The sequence below is a fragment of the Dermochelys coriacea genome, chromosome 15 (assembly GCF_009764565.3).
Source record: "Dermochelys coriacea isolate rDerCor1 chromosome 15, rDerCor1.pri.v4, whole genome shotgun sequence".
In the NCBI taxonomy this organism is placed as follows: domain Eukaryota; kingdom Metazoa; phylum Chordata; order Testudines; family Dermochelyidae; genus Dermochelys; species Dermochelys coriacea.
In genome coordinates, this window is record NC_050082.1 from 19225197 (window position 1) to 19238076 (window position 12880).

Below are 12880 nucleotides of genomic sequence, written 5' to 3' on the forward strand. Positions count from 1 at the left end.
AAGCAGATGTTAAGAGGCCTCTCTTACCTGATATTGCTCACAGCTGAAATTTTCATCAATTCTTATGCAGGTGAGAAAATGGACATTTAAAACAGCTCCAGTATATCTAACATTAGAATCATCTGCGTTAGAATCAGCACAGCGTCCTTTAGATTTCAACTTCTGAAGCAAGCCAGCAAGAGCTTCCAGTTTGCCTGTTTTTGAAAGAATAATATAAAGGTTTGCATGCAGCATTCAAGTGCCAGAGAAAGGAGATTTGTAGAATATTGCCACCCATTCTCCTTTACCTGAATCGAACTGCACCAGTCGGCGATCAGGGAACTGTAGTAAGCGTGGAGTTGCAATCTGTTGTAATTGCTATAAATAGGGAGCTGCCTGCTCTTTAAGATTGTGCTTGAAAATTTTCATTTCATGCCTATATGAAGGGGGCGGATTTCCGACATGCAAATATGTGGGAGCAGCAACTGCTGCCGGCAGCACACAGAGAGCGCTGTAAAATGAAGCAAAACTTTAATATAGCCTGAGCTGCTAAAAATCCACAGTCTATATGGAACACTGAGCTAAATATTCAAAACCAGTATTAAAATATTAAAATGTCTACCATCATAATACCTCTTCCAAGAATCATTCTTATATTTAATAACTATTAAACCTCATGTGTGCTTTTCTGTTACATAAATTTTTTATATTCTTGTTCCCAGGGTGTCTTATATACAGTAGTAACTGATCATCCTGCAACCCATCCTCTTAAGTGTAGGTTAAATCAGTGATCTTAACTACTGCACTGAGAAAGTGAGAGAATGAGATTATAGGTTGGAGAGTAGAAAAAGGCACCTGAAAGTAAATGGATGGATAAAAGCTTTATATCATGCCATGGAGAACCAAGGACTCCTTGGTATACCTACCTCTACAGACAAACATGGGGTAAGAGAAATCCTAACTAATCAGATATCCACTATTCCTCTGCTCCTTTTATTTCCTCTTTAGTTTATCATTTACTTATCTATATTTGTTGCTCAGTATGGACCCTAGATTAAACTTTTTAAAAAAAAAAAATTCAGAAATGCCTGTATGGGTTTTTTTTGTTGTTGATTGAAAAAAAGAAACCATGTAAAATGTTCAATATTTGTAGATAACCTGGGATTACCATGCAAGTTACAACCGTAGTATCTTCTTACCTGCCAGGATACAAAATTTAGACACAGCATGGGAGAACAATTAAACATGAGGGAAACAAGAAACAGTGCAGAAAACTTGATGTAACATTTACTTTCTTTAGCAAAAAAGAGTAGTTTTCATGATTCTGCAGTTGTAATGTAAATATTTTACAGAAGGGAAAGCTTTGTGGTAAAGTTTGTGTAAGCCAAATGTAAATAAGTCTATTAATAGGACAGCTGAGAGGAACACCTTCAGAAAATCCCACATCTTACTACCAGATAAAATATAGATTTGTCAGTTTTATATTACAACTACAATTACCTATTAATATAATCCTTTAGGGATTCCTGTCGCTGATCGGATGTCAGGATCAGGGCTTGCAGTGGATCATTTTGGCCTCCTGAGCCACTTGAAGAAAGGCAACAGTTCACAAAACCAGCCCACATCCATTTGTTGTCCCTGGTAGAACTTTGCTGAGGAATCTTTTTTTCACCAATCAAAGAGCAAATTCCCAACATGTCTCTGCCATACATTGGGACTCTGGAACAACGTCGCTCATTTCCAGAAAATATTCTGTCCAGGCACTCTTTTAGGTGCCTGTTCCTTTCCTCAAATGCTATCTTTTATAATAAAATTTGTTATTAATACACTTTGACTAGATATAGCTTATGTAAACAAAAGAACACACAAACATAAAAGTTGTGCAAGAGAAACTTTACCTTAAGTGTGAATTCCAATAATGAAAGTGTGGGAAGATTAGGTAACAAACAAAACGCAGTAAAGAATTATACAAGTATGATGAAAATTTAGATATTGGGATAGGACATTTTAAAGCAATCAACAAAATTAGCTTTCCCATGTCATGCCTGCTGCTAGAAACTTTTCCTCTACCTTACGCAACATACAGCAGGAGGTATATTCTGCATGCTTTGTTAACATACTGTTTTACTTGGTGCACACACACATACACACACCCCTTCCCTCCCCACCATATCTAGTATTATACCTGTGTTGGACATTCTAGGATAGATAAAGATTTTGATTCAGTTTCTGGATCATCCATTGTCAAATTGGTAACTGCATTTTTTCCAGAAAACAAACAGACAAAAAGAAGGTATTTATTTCATAGCCAATATTCGGATATAGATATACAATTTAATTTGATGGATACAAATGATATTCTGATATAGGAATCTACTGCTCTCTAAAAACTCCACAAAGATCAGCAAAGAGAAAAAGATTGACATGTGTATACCACCTTTCATTCAAAGACCCCAGAAGGCTTGACAATTTCACAAAGAACATAACAAATCTCTAATAATACAGAGGAAGTAACTGGTGGTTTTAATAAAACAAAAGAAATCACACTCTTGGGCATAATCTGAAGGAAAAACTATATTTCAATTTTAAATAGACTGAAAAAAGAAATGTTATTTATCTCATATTACATGGCAGAGTTATATTTCCTTGCCTATTAGAAGTCTGATTAGCAACCAATAAGACCAATCTCTCATAGATAATATATTAATTAGGTGTGGTCAAAATATATCCAACTACAGTAAATGCTCGCATGGATCATTCACTGTAATCCCCTTCAGTCAATTTTTGAAGACAAAACTTAAGTCTTTTTGAAACAAACTGACATTTTGAATAGTTCAAAAACTTTAATGCTTGCTCCTAAAATATTTTTTTAAAATACATTATTTTTCCAAAATGCATACTAACCATCAAAATTCCAGCTGCTCATCTGGGCATTACACCAAAATTACAGCAAGGCTCAGACTTCGTAAGTCACATTATTAGAGAAACATATATGCTTCATATACCATGAACCTGTTCTGCTCTGATGAACGGTTTGCTATTTAAAAGTAACAAGGATGCCATTCTCTGCATGTTTCAGAAAGCATATCTGTCAGCTCTTAATATTTTCCAGCTCTTACAAATGGAGCTGAGGGGCAGAGTTCAAGAACAGTATGATGTACATGCATCCCATCTTTAATTACAATGGTTCTGGTTATTTTTAAATAAATATATTTTTCAGATGAAACATTTTGCTTGTCAACAGTGTCCATTTAGATTGATCAATTCGACAGTTCCACAGTATTCAATTATATTATACTGCAGACTCAAACAACTACGGTGCCACAAGTACTTCTTTTCTTTTTGCGGATACAGATTAACACAGCTGCTACTCTGAAACCTATCATTATACTTTGCTGCGTTACTATTGTAGACGTTGGCAGATCTGCTTGATGCTTTAAATGCTTTGGGTAGCCAGTATCTTGAACAGTCCCAATCCCAGCACGATAGAAGGGCAACAAAGCAACTGGTGACTGAGATTGCAAATACTGTGAGCCTGGCACCAAAACAATGTGAAGAACACTTCCTGCAACTGTAAATGCACAATTTAATGAGTAAATTCTGGGAATGGCAAATCTAGTCTATACCTATTTTGAACAGAATGTATTTGCCACTTCATGTAATAAAAAAATGAAACCATACAATTAAAGCAGTATAGTGATACCTAGCCATTTTTCCTATAAATGTTTTTTAGGCCCTCACAAATTTCTAGTGCATAAGTTTCCCCTCTCTCCATGGTCCTGATAAATAATTATGTAAGAGTGAATGTAATGAAAATTTGTCCACAAAAGAGCAATCACTCTAAATACCTGACAAATATCAGACACATTAATGGATTCCTGCCATTTCTTCATCTGGCCCAAAAAAGGTGAGCTATTTCTTCCCACAGCATAAACCCTGCCAAAGCCAACTTTCCCCACAACTCACACCTTTTACTGCCTCAATATAGCTACTTCTAGCATCTTGGAAGTAATGGCCCTCCAGAAACTCCCCTTCTACACAGTAATATGCATATCTGCTACCGAGCCAGAATAATTTTAGGTTTAAGATTTTGGGGTTTTTTTTTTTTTTTTTTTTTTTTTTTTTTTTTTTTTTTTTTTAAAAGGACAAGTTATAGATTTCAGTTCCCCATTCCCACCAAAAAGAGCCCTAGAAGACAGCAGATGCATTATTATCACTCTTTCCCTCCCTGAAAGCTTTCCTCTTCTTTAACTTAGTCAAAGATATATCATTGAGGTTAGGTGTTCCAATTCACTTCCCACTCTGGGGTATAGATTTAAATCTTTTCCTGAAGTATTTTTAGGAGTGTGGAAAACCTGAACTCAAATTCCAAAGAAAAGCCCTCATTCCCAAATTGTATACGTTTATTTCCAGGACTCATCAGCTCTCTAAAACTTTGACTATATAGAGTAAATTAGTTCTAACAAGTCTGTCATTGACTATCAAACGCTTTTCCTTTCCACATTACTCTTATTAACACTTGCACTTCCATAGTGCCTTTCATCTAAGGATTTCTAATCATGTTACAAATGTTATTTATGCCTTACAACTCCCCTTAGTATCCCCGTGGGGCATAAACCTCAGTATCAATGCAAAAATGGTTATTAATACAACTATAACATTTACTATAATTTTAAAAACTTGCCTTTACTGAATTGTAGGAGATACAATTTCGTTCATACATATAGATTCAGAGATTACAAAGCCAGAAAGGACATTTGTGATCATCTAGTCTGACCTCCAAAGGACTTCCCTGAATTAATTCCTGTTTGAACTAGAGTATATCTTTTAAAAAAATATTCAATCTTGATCTAAAAATTGCCAGTGATAGAGAATCCACCATAACCTTTGATAAATTATTCTAATAGTTAATTACCCACTCACTGTTAAAAATTTGCACCTTATTTCCAGGATCAATTTGTTAAGCTTCAGCTTTTAAGACTCTGGATCTTGTTATACCTGTCCGCTAGATTGAAGAGCTCATAAAAGTTTTGTTCCCAATTTAGGTACCTATAGACTGTAATCAAGTCACCAGTAATCCTCTTTTTGTTAAACAAAACAGACTGAGCTCTTTGAGTCTATCACTGTAAGGCATGTTTTCCAATCCTTTAAAGTATTTCAGCAGAGGTTGCCCATGTAACATGAAGCATAACTCATGTTTATGTTTTTGGTTGCTTATTTTATTAAATGAAATGTCCAGACAAGCTGAAGAGTTCCTAAGAAATCTTTGCTTTCTCCCAGTAAGTACAAATATGAAAAGCTTCAAGGAAAATACCACCTCATTGGTCATAAATCTGTACTAATCACCTTCAGGTCTGATAACACAAGTTCTGGAATGCAGCTTTATAACTTTATTTTGCTTAAATATTATATATTGTTTTATTGTATATTATGTTAAACAAATACATCTAACTGTTACTTATTGTGATTTTTACCTTGTATAGTGTGACTGGTAGGAGTCTATAATTTTAAATTGTGGGTGAAGCTACTGTAGATTCTCACAACCAACAGGAGTGTCTTTTTAAAGAGCAGGACACCCTCCCTTATTAAAGAACGGAAAGCTATTCTTTGTCTAGGAGCTCAAAGAGTAGTGATATGTAGTTCCTAGCTTATCAAGGCCACAAAATCTAAGGCAAGAGCCTCTTATCACTCCTCTCTTCTTTTCAAAGAGAAAAAACTTCAGTTTTAAACCCACACAAAGAATTATTGAAATATTTTGATTGAAACTGATTTCTTTTATACACATTCATTTTACATTAAGGAAAGCACAAAGACAAAAGTAATCACCTTAAAGTTGAAAATTTACAATCCTACAGCATGTGCATTAGTAGACTGGGTGTTCACAAGCTGAAGATGCTACCGACACCATCCCATGAAGGTACTGAACCAATTAAAAAAATGTGACAGCAGCTGATATTTGGATCCTGCCAACACTCTGAAAGAGGTGTGTATTTAGTGAAACTACAGAAAGAGAAAGGCATAAATCTCCCTGAAATGAGATACCAGCTGTCAGCACTCTCATCTCAGGACTGCCTGTTCATGTCATTCAAACAGGTGGACAAAGCAGCACGCAGTATCAAGCAGCAACTTTCCAGTTTGTGTTGCTTCTGCAACACAATAAAATTACCAAGCCATCAGCACTGCTGGTAAAATGATGTTTGCAAAAACATTGCCAAGGGATTGGACTTAAATTGTTCTTGTAATAATTTTAATGTGTGTTGAAATGCTATTGTAATTTAAGGTACTAACAACTTTTCTTGTTAAACACCAGATTACTTAGACTGCGTACTCCTGGAGAGGAGGCTTACAATAACGATGGTAGACAGAGAGAAATAGTGGGATTTAATTTGAATTTAAGATTCTCAGTATTCATTAGTCACCTACCCCAAGACCAACCCTTAAAGTGAATTGTTGGGCTTAAGGAACTTTGCTATTTCAATTGAACCGAAATATGTCCTATGAAACTGAAGAAAGCACTCAGTTAAGATCACTTGCCTCTGCCTGTTTATAAACTCTTTAGGTTATCCATGATAAAACAAGTGAGTACCAGGGGTGGGAGTAGAACCTAGGAATCCCAACTTTCAGTCCACTGCTCCCAATGCCTCCCAATTATATATTTTGCAATTGAGCTCAAGCAGCTTTGCAAAAAAAAGACCTGACAATTTTGACACAATCCCAGCACAAGTGTTACAGGCCTCCTCTCCTTTCTGACATGATGATTTACAATAGTGAAAAATAAAATATTTTTACCCATCCATCATCCAGGTGAGTGGGCCTGTAGAACATTGCAAGTTAAAGAGAATACAAACCTGTCCATTACTGCAATTAAAATAACCATTTATAAAAGCTATTATACTTTTTATGTAATAAAGTATTGGGGTCCTGTTGTGCCAGGTAGGCACTGTGCAAACATATATGCAGGCATATTCTCTTCTCCAAAAAAGATTATAATCCAAGATGATGTTCAACAAACAGCCAGATGTTTTGCTCCAATGGATTTAGCAAAAGCAATTGCTTGAAGCTAAACAGTACAGTACCTTGAAGTTGCTGAAGACGTCCTCCAGTAAGCTGGCAGAGTTGGCCATAAGATAAAGTAAATGTTTTCCCTTTAAACGGCAGTGTTACATGCATGTTTGGCTGAATAGTTTTGCCTTGTGCTCCAGCTGTGGAGGTCAGCTGGCTTAGTTTTACTATCTTGTCACCTGGTAAAAACAGAAGGAAAAAGGTGCACAGCATTTAAATTGAGATGTTTCTCATTCAAAGCCTCAAAACTTGGGGACAGACCCTACACACGCATTGCGTGTCACATTTCCAGATAGGAAAGCAGATCAGCCAAACTCCATATTTGGGTCATGAGCTGCACTTTGGCCATGAGCTACTGTAGAGGATTCCCTATTCCAATCATAGCTTCTTCAGTACAATTCAGTGTTTTCTTTCCCTCCCAGAAGTCACAAACAAACAGACTAGCTCTACCTCTAATGTTCTTCTTAGGTTATGAAGTCACAATTGGTAACTGATTGAAAGAGACAGTCAGGAACAACATGGCAACAGCTGTGTGGACACATTCCACATTTGCACTGTAAGTAGTATTTGCAATAATGTGCACATACATTTTAAACTTTTCACACATTGTGTAGGGCTTTAAAAAAATATGGCCTGATATAGTTTAGGCAGTAAGTGTATTTATGAAATTGACTGAATTATCTAATAGGTCTTTTCCATCTCCAACTTCTATTTCAATTCAAGATTTGTTTTCTTGCTGACTAAGTAAGCTTTTAGATGGAATCTGATAATTATTATTTTATAGGGTCTTCTACTCTATCTCCAGTCCTACTCAGTATTGAATAAGAATACTTTTCAAACAGATTTCTATTTATGCAACTACACAGACCTATATCATACATAGGCTAACCATCAACATGCAGATAATGTAATAAAGGTGTAACAAGCAGGACTTTAGTTCCTGTTCTCAGTCACCTTAAACAGGTTAAGGTTTCAGAAGGCTGTGTCACATGATTCAAGTCAGTGTTCCGTGACTCTAGTGGTTATTATTACAGGGAGTAAGACCAAGAAAGGCTAGCATGTTTAAGTCTAGTTAGCCTATGCAGTGAGACAGTAAAGGTTGATACGTCTGACACTAAGGATGGCAAGTGAAATATGTGGAATTGATTTCATCAAGATGAAAATCCATGGAATCCCTAGAGATCCCCGAACATTAAAATTTCCAAGGTTTGCATAGTAACGTTAATCTCCTTACAGAAGAAAAAAATGAATGAGCTGTTTTGACTTTGGAGAATTCAGGTTAGAGAACCTGAGCAAGTTACATTTAAGAAAGGGATACAAAAAAATCATTGGATATGGATAGTTCTCAAACTACAAGGAATATTTACTTTGTGCTGAAAAAAGCTCTGGAGAGAAAAGAAAGTAACAACAATGAGTTGGCATACAGATCAAACCTTTCCTATTATGATTTGCTGAAAATGTGGCAAGGGGCAATCTTCCTTGTTTTTTTCCCATGATGTGTTGCCATAGCCGTTACTGTATTCCCTGTATGCCATGATGAAGGATTTGGGAAATCTATAATCCTACTTTCAGGTTTCTGTCCATATTCCACTGGTTGAAATAACCTAGATATTTAAAAAAAAAAAATACAGAAAAGGTATATTAGAAAATAATAAGAATGCTATTAACCCTTTCATCCAAATACAAAACTCAAGTTAAAGGCCCAATTATTCTTTATAGTGGCTTAGAGGCTAAAGGAGCCCCACAGAGTCAGATTCCTTCCTAGAGTGCTCTTTCTCCCAGAGTTTACCAGCATGCAGAGGAAGCACATTCTCTGCTACATCACTTCAGAAGGTGCAGCATATCCCCAGGTACCTAGTCAGCTCTCTGGGCTGGTATGGACGGACAACAGGATCATGGGCCTGCATCCTTCCCACCTCTTTTGGAGTGTTTCACTTCTCCTGCCCCCAGCTCCCACAGAGGCGTTAGCAAGGACCAATTTCTGTGCTCTACAGAGCACAAAGTCTCAGTTGTGGCTAGTTGTAGCAGGGGCATGTGGGACAGGGACCCCTGTAATCTCACATGCATTGAGCACCTACAGAGCAGAACAGTCTCCAGAATAATCTGTAATTAAGCTTAGTGTGTATTTCTCCACTGAGAGTAAGACTGCCTGTTACCAGAATTATGGGAAACATTTGTTTCTGTATATTAATTTAGCTGCCCTTTCAATTGTTAAGGTTCCTCCAATGACACAGATGTCTAATACACTCAGCATAGGATACTCTTACAGTCATCCACAAGCCAGAGCTCATTTGAGCCCAAAAGTCTACACACTGATTTTTCAGCCCTGCAACCCAAGCCCCGCGAGCTCATCAGCTGACCCAGGCCAGGTGCAGCCACACTGCAGGTCTTTTATCCTTGTGTAGACATAAGCTTATAGGTTACAAACAAAGTTATTAAGTGGCAAAAGACAGCCCCCTTTCCTTCAGACAGTGTCAAGCAGCTGTCAGTTTGGGAGCAAGAGACAGGGAGTCAAACAGACAGTTCTGAACCTCCCCCTTTCCCCGCTATTGTTCCCTTTTTGACTAGCATTTCCAAAACTGTGTGTACCTGCTTGGTTTGAGCTTCACTGGGTTGGGTCTGGGTGAAAGATGGGGGGAGTTGTAGATCTCTTCAATAAGCTTTCTAGTCACCTTTTGTTTGGGCAGTACTTGTGCCTCATAGTGAGTCATTTTGTTTTCCACCCCAATCAGATCAAAGAGACATGTGTCTGAATCCTAGTTTTAGTTTAAAATAAAAAATATGGAGAAAAAGTCTAACAATTCCTAACCGGAAAATTAAGAAATAACAGGTTCTTTGTATTTTTTAGTGATCAAGTGTGATACGAAACAGTAGAAAGACAAAGCAAGGAAAAGAAGAAAGATCAAGCATCACATGATTTTACATAAAGCAGTTACTTTAAAAGATTCTGGCAGAATAAGACAAAAGAGTGATTGGCTCAGGTCACCAAAAGACGGAGGAACAACAATACGATCCACAAAGCCTGAGTTAGGCACCTAAACGATTAACAAGGAGAAATAGGCACCTTAGACTGTGATCCACAAAGCCAGCAGGCTAGGCGGCGGGGCCACTTAAACTAGCCAATTGGAGATGCCAACCGAAGGGGTGTATGGTAAACCCCATCCCTCTCTGGAGTTAGGCTCCTAATTTGAGGCTGCAGGGAGGTGCCTATCTCTGTGAGCAATCCATGAACTGGAGCAAGACAGGCGTTTGGTTGACTAGGCCCAAAACAAAACAGCCGGGGGGGGGGGGGGAGGGAATGACACACCTCCCTTATAACCTTTAGGCAAGTGGATAGGGTGCTCACCCGGGATGTGGGAAATCCCCAGTTCAAGTCTCCCCTTCTCCTGAGCAGGAGAAGAGATTTGAACAGGGATCTGCTACCTCTCAGGTGAGTGCCCTAACCACTATGCTACATAATCATTCTAACTCTATCTTGGGCCCAATAAATATTTAATTATTCATCTATTTAATTAAAGGGAAATAACTTCAATAAGAGAGACTGAAGGAGCCCCACGTGAAAATATTCCATAGTATAGTGATTAGGGCACTCAGGGCACATGCACACACTCTCACTCACGAACACACACCTAATATCTCCAGCTACATTTGAAAAACAATTTTAAGTGTTAAACCAAGTACACGAGGATTATTTTTAACATTTAACTTTTCCACTAACCTTCCAAAGATCCCATTCTAGTACCTTTAGTACTAGAGAAGCAGTTGTATATTCCAGTGTTTCTGATACATAGGAGGAGCCAGAAAGCCTCGGTTTTATCAGATCAGGATGATTACAGATCCTTTGGAGCTGCATCAGAACATGAAGGACATTTACAAAGTTTCCATTTTTAACAGTTCCTTGGATTCTATTCATTAAATGAAAATAAATTTAAATCAAAATTCGATTTAGAAAAGTTAGTTTCCAGTAGCCTAGCTTTTCTAGCTCTCTGAACCATTCCACAGATAATAGAGGTGGTAGCATTTTCATTAATTGCTGGTTCTAGAGTTATCGTAAGATCATAAACTTCTGAAAAGTTTTATGGAGAATCTTTTTCACAATTCCTCTCAAGACTATGCAAAGCTAGCAAAACTTTAACTGCTTAGGTCCTGATACTGCAAACACTTAAGCATTAACATAACTCTACTCTCTTGAGTAGTCCTATTGCCTTAAATGGAACTATTAACATGACAGAACTTATGAATGTAAGTAAGTGTTCACAAGATCAGGCCTTAGATTTTAATACCTGACCAAATACCTCAATTTCTTGAGAGTCAGAACTTGAAAAGTTCACTGCAGAAAAGAACAGCAATTAAAACAGTCAAATAATATTTGCGCTAGTTATTCGCATGTCTTTCAGCTAGTAAAATCACTTGAGAACTTAATCTAGATATGAGGTGTGGTATGTATGCACATATTTGTATGCGCATGTTATGCTTATGGGAAACTTTGCGCATCATCCCACTGTCTGTAATTATATGCAACTCATCCGTTTTACTTGTTAATGGAATTTACTCTTTCCTGCTCATGAACAACCTGTTAAATATATTTTTATAAACATTTGTGATTTTGAACATAAAAGACAGAAGAAGTAAATTAATGTTAAACTAAACAATTACTGCATTTAGTAAGCAGACAACATACTGTAATTATGACATGTCCTTTAGTCAAGAGATTTAAGTTGGATGGTTCACTTCAAAAGAATCTCCCTTGCCACCAATCTCCATTCCTATTTGCAGTAAGAAAACATGAATATTCTCTCACTTTAATAAAGGCAACATTATGATTCACTATTTGTTTTTTACACCTTGGTTGTAATACCACATCTTCATACATAGCCTTCTGCCGATTTGAAAGATGACATTTCATCACATATTCATATTTCTTTGGTAACTGTTTTTCAACATGTCTTTTGGATCTTCGCAAAATAAATGGTTGAATTATCTAAAAGAATAAAGGTAAGTAATAATTAAGTGATTATTTACCTGTGGCAACTCACAATAGGATTAAAAGAGTATCTTAAAGGTGGACATACTCTGTGCAATCTCGTAGCCACTTTATGGCAATAATCTTGGGTCCCCTCATTGGCTGCTTTAACCAGGAAATCCAGGTAAGGTACGGAAATTCCTGGAATTAGAAAATGCAGCATGATCCACAACTCCCTCAAGGCATTGGGCAAAGCAGTGTCTATCAGGAGCAAACGATGCTGGCTGTGAACAATAAGAAAAAGACAACTCTAGGATTAAAAATGAATTTAATAATTTAAAAAGAGTAATTTCCACAGCAAACAAATTAAAAGAAAAAATAAGTTTTAAACAGTTATTTTGTGAACAAAATAATGGAGAGAGACATGCAAGAGGAAATAGTTTATTAATGTTCCAGACCTCTGGAGATGGAGGAGTGCCTCCCAGTGCTTCTCAGTCAGATTTTTGATTTTCTGCACGTCATCTACAACTAGGTACTTCCATCGCATTTTCCTCAAGGTTTGGTGGCCTTTAAACAGTTGCTTGTATGAGGTGATACATACATTAAAACTATTGGGTTTCATCAACTCCTGCAACATACAAATCTTAAAGCTTTTTTATGGAATGAAGAATAAGATTGGTGAGTGGGTCTCTTTTGGGATTCAAATATATTATTTCACAATCTTTTTACATGCAAAGTTTTACATTCAAAAGAGTGTACTGTAAATTAGCTGACACAGCCTTATTTAATTTTGGACTGCGGCTAAGCTATTGGGAACACAATAATATAAAATATAATCAATATGACAAGATAAATACTGATTAATAAATAACAGTG

The 12880-nt window shown here is 36.9% G+C and overlaps 1 protein-coding gene across 1 annotated transcript in view; it reads right to left on the minus strand.

Annotated features, from left to right (window-relative positions):
• LOC119843598 (E1A-binding protein p400) overlaps nucleotides 1-12880 on the minus strand; it is a 33736-nt gene that overhangs the window by 3057 nt on the left and 17799 nt on the right. Inside the window, 13 exon segments of the mRNA XM_043498374.1 lie at nucleotides 28-89; nucleotides 92-141; nucleotides 143-194; nucleotides 288-490; nucleotides 1480-1778; nucleotides 2165-2235; nucleotides 7056-7254; nucleotides 8486-8645; nucleotides 9631-9797; nucleotides 10760-10946; nucleotides 11886-12022; nucleotides 12114-12288; nucleotides 12463-12632. Coding sequence (XP_043354309.1) covers nucleotides 28-89; nucleotides 92-141; nucleotides 143-194; nucleotides 288-490; nucleotides 1480-1778; nucleotides 2165-2235; nucleotides 7056-7254; nucleotides 8486-8645; nucleotides 9631-9797; nucleotides 10760-10946; nucleotides 11886-12022; nucleotides 12114-12288; nucleotides 12463-12632 — 1932 coding nt within the window.